Source organism: Diadema antillarum, unplaced genomic scaffold (assembly GCF_040938485.1).
Source record: "Diadema antillarum isolate AM-2024a unplaced genomic scaffold, OU_Dant_1.0 seq00000678_RagTag, whole genome shotgun sequence".
NCBI classification, from domain to species: Eukaryota; Metazoa; Echinodermata; class Echinoidea; order Diadematoida; family Diadematidae; genus Diadema; species Diadema antillarum.
In genome coordinates, this window is record NW_027271583.1 from 651,762 (window position 1) to 672,316 (window position 20,555).

Sequence of the window (20,555 nt, forward strand, 5' to 3'; positions counted from 1 at the left end):
ACATAGCACATCAGTGGTGAGGCCCCATCCATTTCAAGCTTAATCGCTCACAATGTTGGTCTCCTGCATTCAATTATCTCTGTTATTTACTGGAAAATACATGTACTATATCATTATATCTTATTGTATATTTCTGTAATGCTCAATACAATTGCTTATGTGTATCTACTTGTGTAATGTTATATCATCACTTTAAATCACTGCACTTATTGTTCTTTGTCTTTGTGCTTTTGAAATTTGTATTCAATTTGTATTTTGATTGAATGCGGAAATAAATCAAATCAAATGAAAAATCAAATCAAATGGTAAACCGTCTGCAGAACATTGGCTTAGCAAACAGTCTGTGGAATGAACATAGGGCCTATCTGATATGCTGTATCTTCACAAAGAGTCTCTGTTCTTGTCCATAGTGCTCCGCCACTTGTGGTCACGGTGCAGGAAACAAGACAAGGATTCTGGCCTGCCATCGGATGGCGCCCTCTGGTGAAGAGATGGAGATAGACTTCAACGACTGCCCGCTGCCAGTGCCCCACACAGTGGAGGAATGCGACAACGACCAGTGTCCGCCATACTGGGTCATGCGGCCAGCTTCACAGGTAGGTTTACCCGTCCAGCCCTGGGGAAAATTTTCTAACTTACTGCAGAGGTCTATCATAATCTTGTCAACATTCAATCGCAACTTCTGAATTTCAATACGTATCTTATATCGGAGAAAGATATCTGATTGGAACTGGTTGAAGTTACCAAATCTGCTCAAAAAAAAGATGAATAAATAAATAGAGGTACACAATATACCAGTTTGTTATAACAACAAAAATTCTGATCATTGTATAGTTTTGCCAATTTTTAGAAATGGTTATGTATCTCGCCACCACAAGGCCCTATGAGAATTCTGCAACTGAAACAAACAATTTTTTGTAAACAACAAAGGCCTAAACCTAAAATGAGAGTTTGTTTGTTTGTTTGGTTTTTGTTTTTACTCTACCCTCTGAATTACTAACACTGAATAGTAGAAATTCAAAACAAAGACATATAACAGAACCATTTCATAGAAGTGTGGTATCTGAGACTTGTTGGGTTGAAGGGAAAAAAAAATGTGTTTCAAAATCATATAGCAGAGTAGTTTATGTCATTTGGAAATACATAGCCAAATCGGTCACCTAGTGGAACAACATGCTATTGTACAGAATCAGGGCCAGCAAGTTATTTGATGTCCATTTTGCAGCAATATAAGTACATGTGTGATGTAAACTGTGTTAATGTGTCATTGCCCTACAGTGACACTGTTTAACCCTTTGAAGATTAGTCCTGCGTATACAGTTGAACCTCTCGTATCCGGACAAGTCGGGACCGGGGCTCATCCGGATAAGGGATTTGGCCGGATACGGGAGACTCAATGCTTTATACATGTACATATACATACACATGTACTGATGTAGCCCATTGTACCACATGTAATTCTGTGTATACTGCAACCTTTTCATTGTTACATTTGGGGATGTTTCGGGATGTTGAAATGTCTGAAGGTAAGCGATTTGGAAGGAAATTTGATGTTGTGATGTATGTTAATCATATTGGAAATAATATGTAATTCATGTGTGTTTGGGTAGGAGTTCTCAAGGAGTTGGGAATCCCCCTTTCTTACCGTAATTATTTAAAAAAAATCACGGCGAGATTGCGTCCGGATAATAGAGAGATCCGGATAAAGGGAGGCCGGATAATAGAGGTTCAACTGTACTTGGGCAGGTGTGTATGGGAAACATGTGTTATGGCAAAACCAGCTTGCCTTCAACGGGTTAAACATCATGTCAGGGTTCAAGGGAAGCATCAGCGAAACATTAACATTTATAACACTGACTCCCATGCGAAGCATATATAATGGAGAGGCTTGTTTGAGACCTGCATTCATGAAACCAATTTGATTACACAAATTTACTTGAGACATTCTGCTGTGATGCTATATGACATTTTTTTGTGGTTTGTGGTTGAGTGCAGCAAGTTTCCAGATGTTTACATCTAGAATGTTTTTTACTTGTGGCCATCACATCATAGGTCAATGTCCATATCATCATTGACTCTCCACTCCCTCTGTGTCTCTGCTGTTAGGACTTGGATCACTTGTCACGCCAATGAAAGTTGTGTGGATTTTTGTAGTGGAGGTAGAGGGGTGGGGGTCATGTCAATAAATCAAAGTGGGGTGTATGGATGTTCAAGTCCATGGTGGGCTGTTATAACATCTGTTAAATTGCTGTACTTGCCTTTGCCTCCAGTACACAATTAGTGTAATTTATTTCCTTCAAGGAGTAAACAAAAAGTGGGCAAAGATTGCCCTTTCATTGCTATCTTCTGAGTAATGTAATGCAATTTGCAGAACCCAGCTATCAAGAACTACGTAACAGAAGGTTGCTTTCAACAAGTACATCAATGCAGCTACCAAAAAAAAAAAAATAATAAAAAAAATAATTTAATCAATCAATAAATCAATCAATCAATCAGCCAGTCAGTTAGTCAATCAATCAGTCACTCAGTGATTAGTAGATTTATGAATGAATAAATTAATGAATGAATAAATAAGTAAACTAATTAATTAATCAATAAACAATGGATGAAACAAAAGAGATCAAAGCACAGATGCACACATCAAAAGATGTTTTCAAATTTGCTGTTACTATGGTGATGCCATCAGTGCATAAATCATGTTTATATGAAAATGGGGATATCTTTATCCTTGATATCCACCTATTCTAGCTGATTTCCCTCATTCTCAAACTTGACCTATTAGATTTGGACTTGTCTTGTTTTGTCTTGTCTTCCAGTGTTCCCGGAGCTGCGGGAACGGGACCCAGCCCGTGTCCCTGAGCTGCCATCAGCTGACACCGATGGGGGAGGAGATTGAGTTGAGTCCCTCCATGTGCCCCATCCCCCCACCCCCAAACACCCAGCCCTGCAATGAGTTTGCGTGCCCCGCCCAGTGGTACTCACAACCGCTCTCTGAGGTAACTTGAGAGAATTTTAATTGTTTGTTGAGAAGACCACTCTTGATATACTTCTGCTATGGAATATTCTTCATTTTGTTCTTTTTAATGGAAAGACAGTTTCTCTGGTAGGATTTTTCTAATTTGCATATGTCTGATAAAGTTTATTCACAACAGCAGTAAGCAAGCCATTTGCAACTACCTGCAAGATGTTATTAATTCTTAATAATTGGGCCAGTGATATCTCTGTTATCACTGGCCCAACGTACTTTGTTTAACTATTCTGTTGTGTTTGTTTTTTAATATTGGAGAAAAAAAAACTTTCTGTGCAGGACAGCATCTTAAAATCCATTTTGTCCTCTTTTGCATTGTTATGCAAAACTCATGATAATATGAATTAGTTCAGGTTATTCCTCACGTCCTATATGTAAGGATGTCAACAACAAAATCACAGTATTCCTACAGCACGGTCAGCTATTAATAGTCCTGCACTGCTATATACAAATAGATCACTCATAAATGTTTGAGATGTGAAGTTCAACTTCCATGTGGGAAAGGTATCAGGTACAGAATTTGATTGCTGCAATCAGAGTGGGCTGACTGCCATCTGCAAGCGTGACATAATGGGTAGCCGCTTACAACAGGTGCAGTTGAGTGACATGAGCGGGCAGTGATTCGCTGGATGACGATGATGATGATCGCATAAACAGCCGTATGACTGCGTTGATGGCATTTTGAATGCAATCACATGTGGTTGTCGGTTATTTTCAATGCATGGGAGACTTCTCGCTATGAGCATCCGCTGCTTCTCCTTCTCATCTTTTCTACGGATGACAGTCCAGTTTGTTGGCGTGGTTCTCTCAAATACATGGCTCATTCTGATTTGTTTTTTTAAAAACAGATAAAGTGGAGGAGAATCAATTGATTATCAGAGAGGTGCCCAAGTGTGAAAAACTTTTTAATCATCAGAGTCATGAACATAAACCTGGCCTATAAAGTTTATTTTGTGGAAAGGGATATGATTAATCGCAATGATGATCTAATAAGAGGAGATATTTCTCTTCCATTCTTTGTACACCATTAAACTCATGGGAATCAGTTATAAACTTATTTCTTTAGCATATTTGCATTGAAGCATACCTGAAATGTTGACATATGAGTAGAGCAAGACAACAAGAATTGCAATTTTCTGTTCTTGTTTTTTTTTTTTCGTAATGGTCATTAGTGGAGCTCAAATGATGAGTTCCTATTAAGACTACACTGTCTTGTCCAGTATAAGAAGCACCCGACCCAGATCTAGACCTGAATACCTGTAGAGGTATTCCGTGGTAATTAGATTTTCTCCCAGCAGGGGCAGGCAGCCCCTCTGAATGTCAATTTAATAACCTCCGCTGCGCCCATTCAAGAGCGCCGTCAGTATCGTAATTGGCGTGCTTGACCTGGGCTCAAGTATGATCGATGGCCGAGTGGCAGTTTTTTTAGGAGGTGACAAATTTAAATGATTATGTAAGCTGTAAATACAGAATCAAGCTCAGCAGAGACTGACCACATTCCATATACAGTATAAATATATGAATAAAGTGTAGTGGTTCTTTTAAACTTTATGACAACTTACGTGCTTCAGTTTCTGTTCCATGGATACCATTATGTGAATACAGTGGACTCCCGTTACAACGAAGTCCTCGGGACTGGTGGTTTTCTTTCGTTACATCGAAATTTCGTTATAACGAAACAAATAATCAATGGAATAACATAGAGCGGATAATGTTGCAGCCTGAATTTTTACTTCGTTGTAACTGGAATTTCGTCATAACCATCTTCGTTATAATGGGAGTGCACTGTATTTCTACTGAAATTATGTCAACTTTTGAGGCATTCAACATCATTGTCTTTCCCCTCACTTTCTTTCTATCTGTCTGTCTCTTTCTGTATCACTCTGTCCCTCTCTCTCTCTCTCTCTTCTCCCTATTTCTTCTATCTTTCTCTGTCTGTCAATCTTTCTTTCTCGTTTTCTTCGTCTGTCTCCATCCTCCCAACTCTCAGTGTTCGACGACGTGTGGGCTTGGTATCAAGCTGATGTCCGTCCTGTGTAGGCGTCTCCTGGCCAATGGTTCTCATGGTTTCGTCGACGAGTCACAGTGTGCATCAGCTCTCAGGCCGGCGGACCACATTGTCTGTGATTTGCCCCCTTGCAATGGTGAGCAGAGGCCTGGTTAATAAAGAAGTAGTACAAATTGTAAGTGTGCTGTCATCAAGCCACAAGATAGATGGCCACTACGAAGTGTTTTTGAAGTGTCATCATTAGAAAAAGATAGAATAAGAAGATAAGATTAATCTACATAGACAATTGTAGATGCAACATGTCCACTCGCATGTCTCTGTATATTACTGTAATCCAAGATCGCGAATTTAAGGACCCGCGGATTGTTGGGAAGTCCCAATTTGTGAAAAATTAGACTCACTGAATATGTGGCCTATACACCATTCAATCACTCAATCAATTAAACAACCAATCATTTAATCCCACTCGTTTATACCTGTGATTTCCAGATGTGCAGATCCTTGCCAACTATACGACCTACCGGCAGCCATCGCCTTCTGCCAAGGTACGGCTCATCATCGGTCAGGAGGCCTACATCCTCCCCCACACCACCATAACGGTCAAGTGTCCAGTCATCAACTACAATAGGAACCGCATGACGTGGGAGCGGGGCAACACGCCCATCAGGGACGGCAGTGACGGCGACCCCAGGATGCGAGTCATCAGCCGCGGCATTCTGCGCATTAAGAATGTGGAAGCGACAGACGCCGGAGTCTACGCCTGCGTCGCCGGCGACCAGCGAGAGACTCTGACATTACACGTTTTGACGACAAGTAAGGATTACATTCATGCAATGTGAAGACATATATGTATAAGAAAATGGGTTTACCCAGACTTTGCTCCCCTTTCTCAAATGTTCAAAAGAGACATTGTCTTGACAATTAAACACAGATCGAGAGGTTTTCATATGCCTTGTGCACATGTGACACGACATTTGCTCCTGTGACAATTGTTCCGGTCTTATATTCTCGATGGACTTGGGTTAGGGTTAGAGTTGTGATAGGGTTTTAGGTTTAGTTTATGTTGTATATTGGATTGTGACATAGACGAGCCTGCTTTGTATTGTTACGTATTCAGCTTTGCGGCGTATGTAAACGTTACCATAACTTGTTGTGTTGCATAAAGCATTGTGAATTGTTGTTAACAAGATGCAAAAACAGTTGAAAATAAGATAAGCTTAGTTTGAATGGAAAGAGAGAGAGTTAAGTGAGAACCGGCGAGGTGACAGGACCTCAGTCACTTGTCTGCCTGGATTTGATCTGATTAGCTGCAAATAAAACGGCCATTCATGCATCCATCAAAGAAACCGTGTGTGTGCAATGTGTGTAGCGTGACCTCTCATCATCGGCTTACAACATTGATATGAGAATAAGGATTAGGGTTAGGGTTATGTTTTTGGGTAGAATCTATTGTTTGGCTTAGCTTGCAGATATTTCATGGGCGCAATTGTCGCAGGAGCACGTCACGGATCCAGTGAAAATGTTGTGTCATGAGATATAACTTGTCCAGCACTTCACATTCAATATCTATGTAATTTTTAGTTCAATATCATTTTCTTTTTCTATGTCTTGATAAGTTTTTCAATATATTTTTCTATTTCAGCAGCAATTCAACCCCTGGATTCACCTTCAAATGTTAGGTAAGTTTCACGTCAGAGCTTTCTAGTGGAGATCTTAATCATCTTTTGTAATCACTGAGAAGATATCTATCATTTTATGACAATTTAGGCCTGTAGAGAAGATATACTTCATATTCCATTTTTACCCTTCATCTCTTTCTTAGTAAAATTAGGGTTTAAGATCTGAAAATTAACCATGGCCCAAAGACAGCTGCAACTGATCCTGTTATCTTTTTTTTCTTCTTCCAAAAACAATGTATATCTATAAAGATTTCTTGTCAAGACTGGCATTCACCATAGAAGTCAAATGCTAACTTAAAAGTTCATATCAAGTTCTTGTGTATTAGAAGTTTGTTTTCTCCAACACAAAATTGTATGCATATGATATGCATTGTGTGTGATGAAGGTTTGGGTAGGTGTTGCCTAAAGATTGATATGAAGTAAATCACTCATTCCGATGTAAATTTGCAGATGGCACGTAGGCGAGTGGGGCCCTTGCTCCGCCACCTGTGGGGGCGGGCTCCAGCTGAGGGAGGTTGCGTGTCAGTTCACAAATTTGATTGGCCGCACGAGGCCCCGTGGTACCGGCAACTGCCGCAATGATTTGAGCCTCGGAGATGAGCCAGCAACAAGCAGAGAGTGTAACACGCAGGCCTGTGAAGACCACTGGATGGCTGAGGAGTGGTCAGAGGTGAGGATGTTTCCCAAAATCAAAACTTCTTTATTACCTCCACCAAAGCTGGAGGTTATGCTTTCATTGCTCATCCTAAATGAAGTACAGTACCCTCCGCGTAATCGGGTATCGCTTAAACGGGTACTCCGTTTAATTGGGTAGTAATGTCAAAATCAGTTCCAATGCACATTAAATTTACCTGATAATTGGGTTGCCTCTCCGCATAAATGGGTTAATAATTTTCTTCTGATATAATTTCTACCCACATTTTATTGCAGATAAAACACTGTAAGAAATCATGAATGTCAAATTTTCCACGGGTAATTGTATTCTCTTTAATTTGCAAAGAAGACCAATCATTTGGGGAGTGATTAAACATGAGTTTTCTGAAGACATATTTGTCCGTAAAAAGAGTGTAAATTATTGCTCGTGACTCAGCAAGTGTAAGGTATGTATAATGTGCCGTGCAAGCATGCGTGTTCAAGCATACAGTGTAGGTGTTTGGTGCAGTGTACAATGCATGTACAATGTACATACACACATTGTACATGTATGTGTCAACTGTGAATGAGACGTGTTCTTCTGTTAATCGGGTAAGAAACGCTCTGCCCGAGCCTACCCGATTATGCGCAGAGTACTGTACTAGCGTATAAGCATGTCATGATGAATTTTGTGAAATTAGGAAATGTAACTCAATTGTTGGACTAAAGTGTATTTAAAGGTCAGAGGGATGATAGAAGTAAGAGGGGGAGATCACGTAAGAATATGAGCTGTCTGAGCTCAACTAAAGAATCAGGCGTGGGATGGAATGAGTGAACACACCTGAATAGAGAAAGAATGAAGGTGACAAAACTGAACAAGAGGAAAGGTATTTGGAGCAATTGTCATGGAGTAAACAACTGAATATCATTACCATAACTGAATCAATGCCAGACTGTAAGGCAGTGCTGAAAAGCAAACTAATGCAAATAAATCAAATAAAGGTCTAGACAGACAACAAAAGGAGAGCAGACAAATAAGATATGTAGCAAAGTAAACAACAACAAAATAATGGTCCTACACTAGCAATGAATAGTCACAGATATGATGAAAATATACAATGCCGAACCATGGAAGGACTTGATGAATTACATTTCATGCTGACGGTATGCCACAATGGCACTCTTGTTCCCTTCTATCATCCATGTTGCTGTCATCCCTTTCTCCACTTTCCCCCTGCAGTGCTCCGGAGAGTGTGTGGGCGTGAGGAGGGCCATCCAGACGAGGCGTGTCTTCTGTCAGAGCCCCGCCCTTGAACCCCTACCGGACGAGCGGTGTATGTCGTCTCTGCGGCCGCTGGAGGAACAGGTGTGCGATAACCCCGACTGCCGACCCAAGTGGCTCGTCACCAGGTGGAGTAGTGTGAGTATCAGGCAGTCGAATGTCATATGGCTTCACAAAATATTTCATTTTCTTTAAGTAATCATTTGATGTTTTTCAGCACAGTTCTGGAGAGCACCTAATTTTGCTCAAGAATAATTACATGTAGTTGATATGAATTATTTTTTCTTAGAGGAGGGAGATAGTGTGATATATCAGTTATCAGAAATGCTGTTTTATTTATACACACATTTTGCAGTCATACATTGTATATTCTTTACGATTAGAAATGCATTTTTTAATTCTGCCTGTATATGTTTAATGTATGAAACTATGTTATATGTTCTATATTTGTTTTTGTGATATGCTGTTTTGATACATGTGTGTATTGGCCATATATGCAGGGTCTCCACGAACAACAGTATTCAACTCACTGATGGAGCCACCCTGTAAAACCAAGACTAATAAATAGATAAATAAATAAATAAATAAAATGAAAACCTACAGATATGCAAACCGAATTTCATTGTTTTTGGTAAATTTTGATAATCTGATTCTGTATAACAATTTATGCTTTTTAGACTTTATAACTGTGTTTATAATAACCAGTCTGTATGAGAAAAAGCCCTTCTTTTCCGCCAATGAATTATAATTCTACCAGAATTGTCTTTCTACTTTCTAAATGTAATTTTTGTTTGTTTAATTGTATATGTTTTCTGTGTTCTAATCCAGTGCTCGGCATCATGCGGCGCCAGTGCAGTGCAGACGCGCAAGATTCGCTGCGTGACGGCGGGAACGAGAGTCAGAATGGACAGCTCAATATGTGCCTCAGTGTTGAGAGAGCCTCCCGTCATGAAAAAGTGTGGACAGGATCCTTGCCCCAATGGTATGAGCACCAGGATGGTGTGAAGAGTCCTCATTTAATTGGCTTGCTCTTTGTTGTGTTTCAAATTATCCATATGAAAACCAGAAAAGTTCAGCCTTGTATGTAATTGTGGCAGTGTGATAGTTAATCATCCTAATGCAGAAAACAAAGCCATTAATAGCTGATTTTTATTTTCAGCATTATCTTAAGTATTCTAATCATCTTTCATTATCATTTTTATCATTATTGTTATTGTACTATATAATATCATTATTATCATTTATAGTAGCAGTAGTAGTTGTAGTGTCATCATTATCTTCATCAGTAGTATCATCCTGTTTGTTTGTGCTCCTGTTAATATCTTCATCATCTTTATTGTCATTTTCACAACTTTTATATAGTGAATGTTAATAAGGCAGGAATCACACCTGGATGGACTGGAGGGGGGGGGGGGGGTGGTATTGCTTTAGTTTTTGGTTGGGGGATAGAACAATTAATGATGTGAAGATGACTTGACATTCACCACCAATAATACACGGAGTCTTCCATAGCAAAGCAGTGTCAGAGGTTAGAGGGAAAGGGTCACATTTCTGTAAATATTTCAATTTGAGTGAGGGATTTGACATAACTTACATTTACTTGGCCTCTGAATGAATGATGAGAATCAAGAGTAGTCAAATAGATGGGACTATAGAGTATCAAATTTTTAACTGTGTCTTTTTTTTTAGCTTTTCAGTTATAGAGAATTATTTTCATTGCACAAATGCTTTAGTTTTTTTGTCCTTGATGTAGACGGTGGGTGTAAAACTAAATCCTGAGGTGACAATTCTGTTATTTCCCTTGTTCTTTGCAATCCTTCTGTATAAAACAATTACGTTTCTTCTTTTTTCTGTCTTTGTAACAGCCCCATGTGTAGACGAAGGAGCCTACTGCAGTCTTGTTCATAGACTCCAAATGTGCGACAATCCCAGCTACCAGCGTCGTTGCTGCAATACGTGCTTGTCCTACGGCTGAGGCGTCACCCCCGTGTTTCTCGAGATTTCAACAACAAGAAAATAAAAAAATGTTACTATCATCATGTTTTAGTGTGTTACTGCCACTTGAAAATAAAATGTCCTCTGTGTCTTTAGTGTCCTTTGAGATTGTGGATTTGCTCAAAATGGGTAGAATTCTAATCATTTCCATGTTTTTTGCCCATTCTTATGAGTTCCCCCCCCCCTTGTCTGTCTTGATATGATTTACTACCCATCCACTCCAGAAAGTTGAAACTTAATGGTCTAAATTCACGAAGGTAGCTTCAATCTGTGGATCCTGCAAATTTGAATAGTGTATCTGCGTGTGACGCATCACATACACCGCCAAAACGTTAGATAAAGACGGCGCATGCATACGTCAAATCAATGGCATTGAATTGAATCGAATGCGTGTGCAAGATATTCCCATTACCGGTACATTGCGTGGTTTGGTCCACAGACTGGATATTTAAAGCATGGATTTTTTTTCTGTAGCATACCTTTGTTAAGTTAGTCCGCTGTATTCCAGAGTTGCCTTCTGACATATCAGTGTACCGTAGCCTTTCCCCATTATTTTTTGCAAAGTTCCAAGAGTGGGCCGGGCAACATTGGAACCACGAAGAGAAGAGAAATCAACTGCAGACATATTGTTCTGTGGTATATGCTGATGGGACACCGGTAATCCACATACAAAATTAACACTGTTTGGATGTTGAACATGATGAGGGAAAGATACTGAGGTGTTTGTCTATGTGTGGAAGCTAGTGATAGTTATTTATGTGTACATTGCAACAGTACTTGATGTGATAGCTATGATGATAGTTTGGCATGGCAAGAAGAAATCATGGTTACAATTATACATTAATTTTCCTCTCTTTTTTTTCTGTAACTCTCCATAGATTATGCCAAATGCCATCATTTTTATTGTACCATCACTTTCATTTGTTTATTTATGTGTCCACAGCATGGTTTTCTCATAATTATCAGCAGGTCAACCTGTAATTTTTAATGTCAATTCCGTTTCCATCATTAAGAATATTATCACATGCTGATGTACGGTGTATACGTGTGGCCGCAGATAAACACACACATGTACGAGTGCAAAGTTCATGCTCATATAGTACAAAATACGTGCCATAGAAGATCTGACTTTTCCTAGCTACATATGTATAAAAGTGTCTCTGGTATGCATAGGAACTCACAAAGTAAGATGTGACATTGGACCAGTACGCTCTGGTTTCTGCTGCTCCCTGATGCCTTGTGCTGTGTCATTGCCTTGAATATGTAAAGTCAATTATATCTTTACATGTACAATATGACGCAACCAGGGTGTCACTGAGCTTTAGACAACACCGGTTTATAATAAAAAGGTGAACAGATTCGGAGTGCATTTGTTGGAATGGAGTGCACCAGGCAACTTTGGCACTATATAAACATACAAGGTGTAGCTGAGTGTATTTTAGACAGTTACAAAGTCATTCACAATTTTCCTAGCACACAAAGTAAACCTGTGCATCATCTGTTTTATAGAATATTAGCATTAAAACAATTTAATACTACTTCAACAGAGAAAAATGACCGGATACATGCAACTAATTAACCAGAGTCATAATATATTGTAGTGGACACATGGAATTTTGACCAGTTGCATGATATCAATTGGGTAAAGGGAAGTACTTCAACTTAACACATTTGACTCTCAGCCAATCAGATTGCAGAGATAATGTTGACCATTCTTTGATATGAATTGACTATAATAGTGTGCCTTAAGTGTCCCGGCTATCCTTTGCTAAGCAACGAGTCTTATTGCCACAGGGATTTCGATGGTGTGTGGTACTGGGTAGAGTTTGGAAGAAACGGTTGCTGTTTTTGTCAAGGGTGCCGTTTGTTTCTTGTGCGAGTGTTAATGCATCTCTGTGATTGTGTGAATATATAAACATCTCCATTATATATTTATCTGCTCCATTTCTTCCATAACTTTTTTTCTTTTTTGTCATAGCAACATTGTATTCGTGTAGGGTGCAGTCTTGTACATATCGGATACATGATAGATGTGAAGCTTATCACACATCACAGGCACCATACAGTGGGCTCTTAATGTGATGTTTACTGTGTCTTGCTTTTGTTGTTTTATTGAGGCAAAGTGAGATTGTGAACTGTGTGTGTGTATTATTTGTGGATGCACACCATATATGAACTACGCTTTGCCATCATGATCAGTATCTTGTGGTGTTGAGTACTGTGGTGAATAGCACAAATTGTGGTGAGCTTTATAATGACTTGTGATAAAAGTGACAGCATTGATAGCAATAAATTCTGTGAAAGTAAGCATAGCAATATTGTCCTCAATAACAAGTCTTAATGCTCTTCATTCTGACAGTAATAACTTGTAGAAATTAATACACTAGTCATGAATATCATTTCTGACTTTTTATTGGCTACTGAATTACATTTGGAAATTTGTGTTGAAACACAAGGACTGGTGACTGGTGGACTGGTGAACAATTTCTGTAAACTTATTCCTTTTATCCTTTCTCTTCAGCTAGCAAAACGTGATCTGCTTTTCTATGTAGGATGTTGGAGAGAAATTATATGAAACATAATTAGATAACAAGCCTTTTTCCTCATGACACACCTGATAATCAGGAGTAATTATATTGATATTGTTTTGATCACCAGGAACGATGCAGTCAACTAACAGTTTGGAATGTACATGTAGGCCTTCAAGACTTGGATATAAACTTGACAGCATGGAAGAATGAAGTGTGCCATTGTTTAGTTTGTGTAGAGCCAGAAGGACTCTTACACTGCAAAGTGTACTTTATGCTAATACCCTTATGGCTCTCAACTTATTCAACATAGGATTGATGTACAGTATGGTTCTCACAGGCATTACCCTCTTACTAACCCAAGACACGGGAGCATTGCGTCAAATTACGTTGTTGAGCGCCCTATTACCCTCTTACTAAACCAAGACATGGGAACAACGCATCAAATTACGTTGTTGAGCACCCTAGATGTGTGTAGTTTCATTAAACTAACTTTTTCCTTCAAGAAAGACAAAGCAAATATATAACCATGACCAGTATCTTAAAGGGAAGTGACAATTTTTTTTATGTCAGTTTATGTAACAGTTGTACATTCTAAACACTTTTGACAACATTGCAAAATTACTGGATGTTCTAGCAGACATTACATCGATTCTTTTGACGGACCTGTTTTGCACAGGAGAACTTCATCTAATTACAACTAAGATTGTTGACATCTAAAGTATGCATATCTGTATGATATACATTATTTTAATTTTCTACAAAATGTGCATGTGCTGACGTGGACATGGAAAGAGGTAGAACCTTGACTAATGTTATGTATCTGTGTATGACTAATGGTTTAACTCACATTTCTACTATATCTAAAGGTGCTAAAAGCTTTTAAAGATGCTCTTACGGTAAGAGCTACAATTAATCTTGGATATGATTATGAATGTTTTACATGAAGAGGCAGTCTCTCTTAGTTTACTAACACATGCATCTTTTGTGAGGTGCCTCGAACGCAAGCCTACATTTTGAGCTTTCTCTTCTCGCTTAGCTCAAAGTGCAGTTTGTATTTCTCCTCAGCTTGTAGCTATTCAAAGTTGTAGCTTTTAAAGTCTCTGTGTCTTCATGGTCAATTGACAAGAAGTTCTGTCGTAGGCTGTCAGTGAACTACCCTTTTGTCAAATTTTTATGTATTCAAAAACTATGCAGTCAAGTAGTTAGGGAATTATAATAAAAGTCATAGAAAAGACATGTCTATAATGAATATCTGTTTTTGAAATGTACATTTGTATATAATACTCAAGTTGTTGATTCATGATTTGATGTAAGTTGCATTTTGCCCGTGGGCAAGAGCAAAAATGTTTGTGATGAGAGTCCCATTTCAGTGCCAAACAGATGGGGCAGGACAAGATTATAAGCGACTCATGTACGTGTGAATGTTATTTATTGTATGTCAATCTAATTAATCAATGTTTACTTCATAAACCTTCCATGTTCTAATAACGACATCTAACATCCTAATGATAGTTCATGTTTGGAGTTTCTCTTTGATGGATTTGATAATTTATTATATCAGATTACTGCACTTTTTTTTTCTTTTGTGACCATACAAAAGGTTTTGTGAACCTGCCTGAGAATGTTTTTAAGTGTCTGACTTGTTCAAGTGATTGATTGCATACCTTGGAAACAAGATTTGCCAAGATGACGAAGTTTGTCTATTTTTGTGGCTGAAATATTTAATAAAATGGTAATGAACTGGATGTAACTTTGCTTGGATTCATGTGAGTTGTCTTTCAAGAAAAGAAAAAAAAAAACTGGAGGTGAATGATAACCCGCCCTGCAGGACTGCCTTGCAAGTATAATGAGATGAGACAGATTATGATAAATGTGTCTTTGTGTACATTATAAATGTCGCATCCATTGACACATGGAATCACCATGGTTATACACTTCATACCACTATCCATATCAACGCATGAAGGTTTACGTGTGTGCGATAAATTTCATTGTATATGTAGAAAAAACTTTTGAAGTAAAGTGCACTTCCATTACAAGGAATAAGATTAAAACAAAATTTCATTACAATGTAGTAAAAACTCGAGTCCCAACATAATCTTCATTTCGATGTCTACGGTGCAAAATCTGCTTTCAACGAACACAGTAATAGTGGAATTCTTGTTACAACAAAGTCATTTCCAAGCCCCATTGACATAAAAAAAAAAAATGTGTTCCTATGTAGATCGCTTTCAAAATGTCATAGCGTAACAAACATTTGTAGAGCGTCTTTACATGGGCGAGCACTTCACATTTCTGTGGGCTCTGCGTTTGCTCTGTGTAACATTCAATCTCCAAGGAGAATTTGTTTTCATACGTATATGTTTAAATGAAATAGGTTCATTATTCTGAAAAATCAAACATGTCAGATTGTCCCCCAACTCCCCAGAGACTTGTCTAGATCGCACGAAATATCATAGAGACATCGTGCCCGTAGACATCACAATGGGGAGAACTCAAGTCACCATGACGTACATACACTGTATAGCCAACTAGTAGGGACCTATCCAGTCCAGTGAGACACACACTTAAAGGGATGGTATAGTTTTGGTTGAGATGGGGGTGGGGGTTTCAGGTTTGAACTTTTTAATGAGATAATTAGATACCACTTATGAAATATTACAGAGCACACAATTCTAAGAGGAATACAAAGTCTGTTTGTTGAAAATCAATTATGGAATGGCTGAGATATCCCAAAACAAAGTAAAACAAAGTGGTCCAAATAAAAGGTGGCTCCCACCTTTCATTAGGACCTCTTTGTTTTTAGATGTCTCAGCCATTTCAAAACCAATATTCATCAAATAAACTTTGAATTCCTCCTGGAGTTGTGTGCTATTTCATATTTCATAAGAGGTTTCCCATTATCTCACGAAAAAGTTGGAAAAAACCGGAAGCCCCATCTCAACCGAAACTGTACCATACCTTTACAAACACCTCCCTTAATCTTCCCCCAGCAGAGGTACAGAACAAGCTGTACAGATGCAGAGCTAATGCACAAACATGTGTTAAAACTCATCAGTAATCAGAAACACAGTGTGTGAGCAGTAAATGCTGTGTGGTATGCTAATCTTTGTGGATAGCGCCAACACTGTTTCTTCAATTGTGCACACCCAGGTGAGAGTATTTGATGAACTTCGGAATGATTGTGATCACTTTCAAGGTTATGCTTTTGCCTGCATAATCTGCCTGTTTGTCTGTTTGTCTGTCTGTCTGTCTGTCTGATAGTAATATTTTGCATAATGAAAAGATTTGATGAAACTTGTAGGATACATCCTCTGTGGTAATGAATGAAAAGAGTGTAAATTTTTGGTAGTGAATCAGATCATGACCCACACCATGGATATTTTTGAAGGGATGCATTTATAGTTCAAATGGATGAGTGACACCACCCTGATCTGTCCCGAGTTCTTCTTCAATCTAGTCTTAAACATGGGTTGAAGTGATAAACCATATTATTAGCCCTTGTAAACAGCAAAAGCTGTGCACACTTCACTGCAAAACAGGAGTGACTTTAAAAGTCATTTGCTCCAAGCGAGGAATTGCTGGGTGGAATTGGCTGAAAACAAAACACAACAAACAATGAAACAATTGTACACTTTTTGTGTGAATTCCATGGATCTATTTACTATATTACAAAATTATAGACAAAATTCATGATTCTGAAAATTAGTGTTCTTGATCTACACTCAATAAGAATCATACTCAAGGACCCTCAACAAATATATGAATAAATAAATCTTAAGTTTGTGTACATGCAACTAAGCAGATTATGCCCACAGCATGTGCTTCATACAATGTACGTAATATGTAAAACAGAAACCGCAAAAGGATTCTGAATGTACACTTGTGTCAATTGCATGTGCACATTCTCCACGCAGATTGTAGTTGTTCAACAAAGAAAAACCATAATATTGGCTCGAGCTGTAGTTGAAGAGAATGCAGTGTTAATTCAATCACTAATGCGGATTAAGGGATATGTTATGGTTGCATCACACACAGCCACTGAAAGTAGCATGTTGCTGTGTACGCTAAAACCCCTCGGTCGTGGACCACCGTGTCCTTCACATATCACGAAACAATGCCCCCATAAGAATGCTGTGTGTGAAAGATGCAATTTACAGTTTCCTGTATTAAATAGATTCTACATGGAAAAAAGAACATGCTACACACTATTGCATCAATTTCTCAGTATCCATACCTTGTTCTAAAACTCTAAAACTTAAGCAGACTTATTTCCATTTCAATTGTCATAATAGAATTATAGCACTGTCAATGCATGAGGAATGAACTATGAAATAAGAAATATTCAAGTCACCCATTTGGTCCTTAGTGGTACTAGGTGTTTCAAAAAACATTTCCCACTTTTGATTCTTAATAATCCAAAAACTATATATCAGATAACACTGTCATTGATATGAATGATAGCTGAATAGTGTACAATTTGGTTGAAGGTGGTTTGAATATGAAAGCATAAATAAGTTTCATGAAATGCATGATTAATTTCACAGTTAGGTTCCAGACTTTGCTCTATTTTCAACCCTCTGTACAAAATTTCACTTTGCACAGGGGTCAATGGGTGTGTATGGGAGTGTGTGGTTAACACCCTGACAATGGTCCTGAACAATGGCCAGGGTTTGAATGCTTCATTATTCATTCATGAGAAATTCCACTATCACAGCTAGTCTTTATTCAGCCTCTGGCAGTATCTGTGTAAAGTCAAACGCCTGTCGATACTGTCGTTGAGTCGCGTCAGTGCTCTCCCTACTTCTGAAAAACAAAATTACAATGAATACCTTCTGTTCTATTGTAAACGTGGTGACAGGAAGTAAAGAAAATCAATTAGAGTATACACTTGTGTATATGGAGCCTTGAATAAATCTACTCTGAAACAAATCGCCCCAATGATAAATGCTGCTGAACTCTTTACCAAAAATGATCTCTTTTTATCGAAAAAGCGAAAAATTTGTCAGACTATTTAATTAGTAGACAATTGTATTAAAATGAGGAACTTTAGATCATTTATGCTTATTTATATCCCAAATTTAGTGATATGTCAGAAGCAAAATTTGAAAATGATTGCCAGCTGGAATGAAATGTGGTGTTTGCAAGCACTTTACCGTGCATGAATTCAGACTAGCAGTGCCCAGGGCAATCAACATGAATTATTGATTAAGCATTCATGTGCCTGGGAGCGCCAGACTGACGCCTAGTCAACAGGTGGTTCAGGCATGTCCATTGTTCAGGGCCATTGTCAGCACACACTCACATACACATCATTGGTTCCTGTGCGAAGTTCAATTTTTGTACAGAGGGTTAAAATTTGACCAAAATGTGAAACCTTGCTTCAAAATCAATCTTAGATTTAATGAAACTGATTTATGCTTTCACGTGCAAATCACCTCCAACCAAATTGTACACTACCCAGCTATTACTCATATCAATGACAGTTTTATCGAATGAATAGTTTTTGAAATATTTATGATCAAAAGTGGGAAATGTTTTTTGAAACACCTAGTATTATACATGTAAAACAATACAGAAACATAGTGGAAAAGTCATAAATTCCTTGTAAGTACATGGGCTTAGGGTGTATAAACTGCTTAACAGTCAGTGCAAACATATTTATATTGCACGTCTTTAAAATAAATTTGATGCTTGTCAACTTTCTTTAACATCAGTTCTACATTTTCATCTTTTACAGCTGTACATAATTCAAAATTAATTTTACAAAACGAGAAAATTTTGCCTCACAGTAAATTTGAAATGTTAAGAAAGCCACAATATTAAGTCAATAGTTGATAATTAAGGGAGATTCACTTCATTTATGAAAACATTCTTAGTTATTTACTGTGCAATAAAGGAGAGATGTCTGATTTGTTTTACATATATATACGTATCTTTAAGCATATTTCTTCACATCAAAATCAGTGTGGTCACTTTCATTCATACATCAGAGATTCATATGTAATTCAGCAAAAAAAAAATCAAAAGATATGAACAAACATCCATTCGTAATAAGTTCAAATCAAGAAACAAAACTCCTGTGGCCTGGCCTCAGACTTTTTATCCCAGCTCAAGTTTGTAGGCTGTCTCATCTCAACCACCTGATCAATGCACCCTGCTCACTTCATTTCATGCCAGAGTCTTGAAAGAGACTATCTCTCCAGTGACCTATCCAGCCTCTTGGCTTGCATCTACTGAGTTCATGCTGCTCAAAATTGAAAAGTCAGGATTGAAAAGGAGTGGCCTGGGCTACAGATCAGACTAATGGCTACAGAATATGGGAATTGAACAATTTTCACATTGGGAAACAGCTCCCACCACATGAAAACTTTTAAAGCATCTGGAATGATTGTATTTTCATCACAGAATTGATGTACATGATGAGCGTCAAAGGCTTTTTCACATTCTAATAAGTTAAGAAAATCATACATGCTATACAATCAAATACACAGAGAACAAAGATTATGAGAGAGATTTCAAAGGAATAGGATCAGTACATTACTGCAACAAAAACATTTAAAATTATTTCCTTGTTTGCGATAGGACAAAGGCCCTCCCTCTGAAATAGAACTTAATAAAGAGTACAAGCCCTATTAAAGACATCCACTTGCTTATCTCATGCCGAGAAGTTGAGCATCAGTTGAAGGCTAAAGAGAATGAGGAACAACAGCCAGAGAGAAGAAAGGGAAATTAGTCTTAGCTTGGTTTTTGAGAGATGTAGTGCAAAGAAGTGTCCACATCGCGCTGCCATGTGGCACAAATTGCCTTCGGGGACTAAACAATGTACAGACCTCCGTTTCAAAAGGGCAGTAAATTGTGGAACACAGAACCTGTTGCTTCTGCAGGACCTGGACTTCAACAAACAGTAGCTATATTTATCAACAGAACACCAAGAAAAGACCACATCTGCTCCAAACTAGTTCTCCATATCATTTTATCAGATATTCTGCCAAAAGACTCATATATAAACTCAAATATAAAACATATCTAAACAACAAAATACATATGCACAAAAAAAAAACCAGAATTTAAATCAAAGTCCTTGTCTGCTTACAATATATGGTGAACAATATTTTCATCTCTGCCCATATGACTTTATGGAGGCATGCCTGTTATCTCAACCTGCTATACCATATGCTTTTTGATGACATTATGTCATGTGAAACTGCATCACGCTGCTCATAAGTTGTGAGGTGCACACCTATTTTCTCATATTCAATTTTTAATAGCATGTAATGTAACTGTCATTACACTGAGAATCGCAATGTGCACTCAAAACAGCACTTCCACAGAAGAAAAAAAAGGAAGAAAAAAGTCCTAAGAATAGGATGGATCAATGCAATCGTGGTTAAATGCA

At 38.1% G+C, this 20,555-nt stretch overlaps 1 protein-coding gene across 1 annotated transcript in view; it reads left to right on the forward strand.

Annotated features, from left to right (window-relative positions):
* Positions 1–10,702, forward strand: part of LOC139737049 (ADAMTS-like protein 3) — a 123,857-nt gene extending 113,155 nt beyond the window's left edge. The window contains exons 12-20 of the mRNA XM_071647727.1: positions 411–596; positions 2,817–2,996; positions 5,019–5,172; positions 5,526–5,849; positions 6,679–6,715; positions 7,166–7,385; positions 8,589–8,768; positions 9,459–9,612; positions 10,496–10,702. Coding sequence (XP_071503828.1) covers positions 411–596; positions 2,817–2,996; positions 5,019–5,172; positions 5,526–5,849; positions 6,679–6,715; positions 7,166–7,385; positions 8,589–8,768; positions 9,459–9,612; positions 10,496–10,605 — 1,545 coding nt within the window. The 3' untranslated portion in view covers positions 10,606–10,702. The remainder of the gene's footprint in view (positions 1–410; positions 597–2,816; positions 2,997–5,018; positions 5,173–5,525; positions 5,850–6,678; positions 6,716–7,165; positions 7,386–8,588; positions 8,769–9,458; positions 9,613–10,495) is intronic.
* The last annotated feature ends 9,853 nt before the right edge of the window (positions 10,703–20,555 follow it).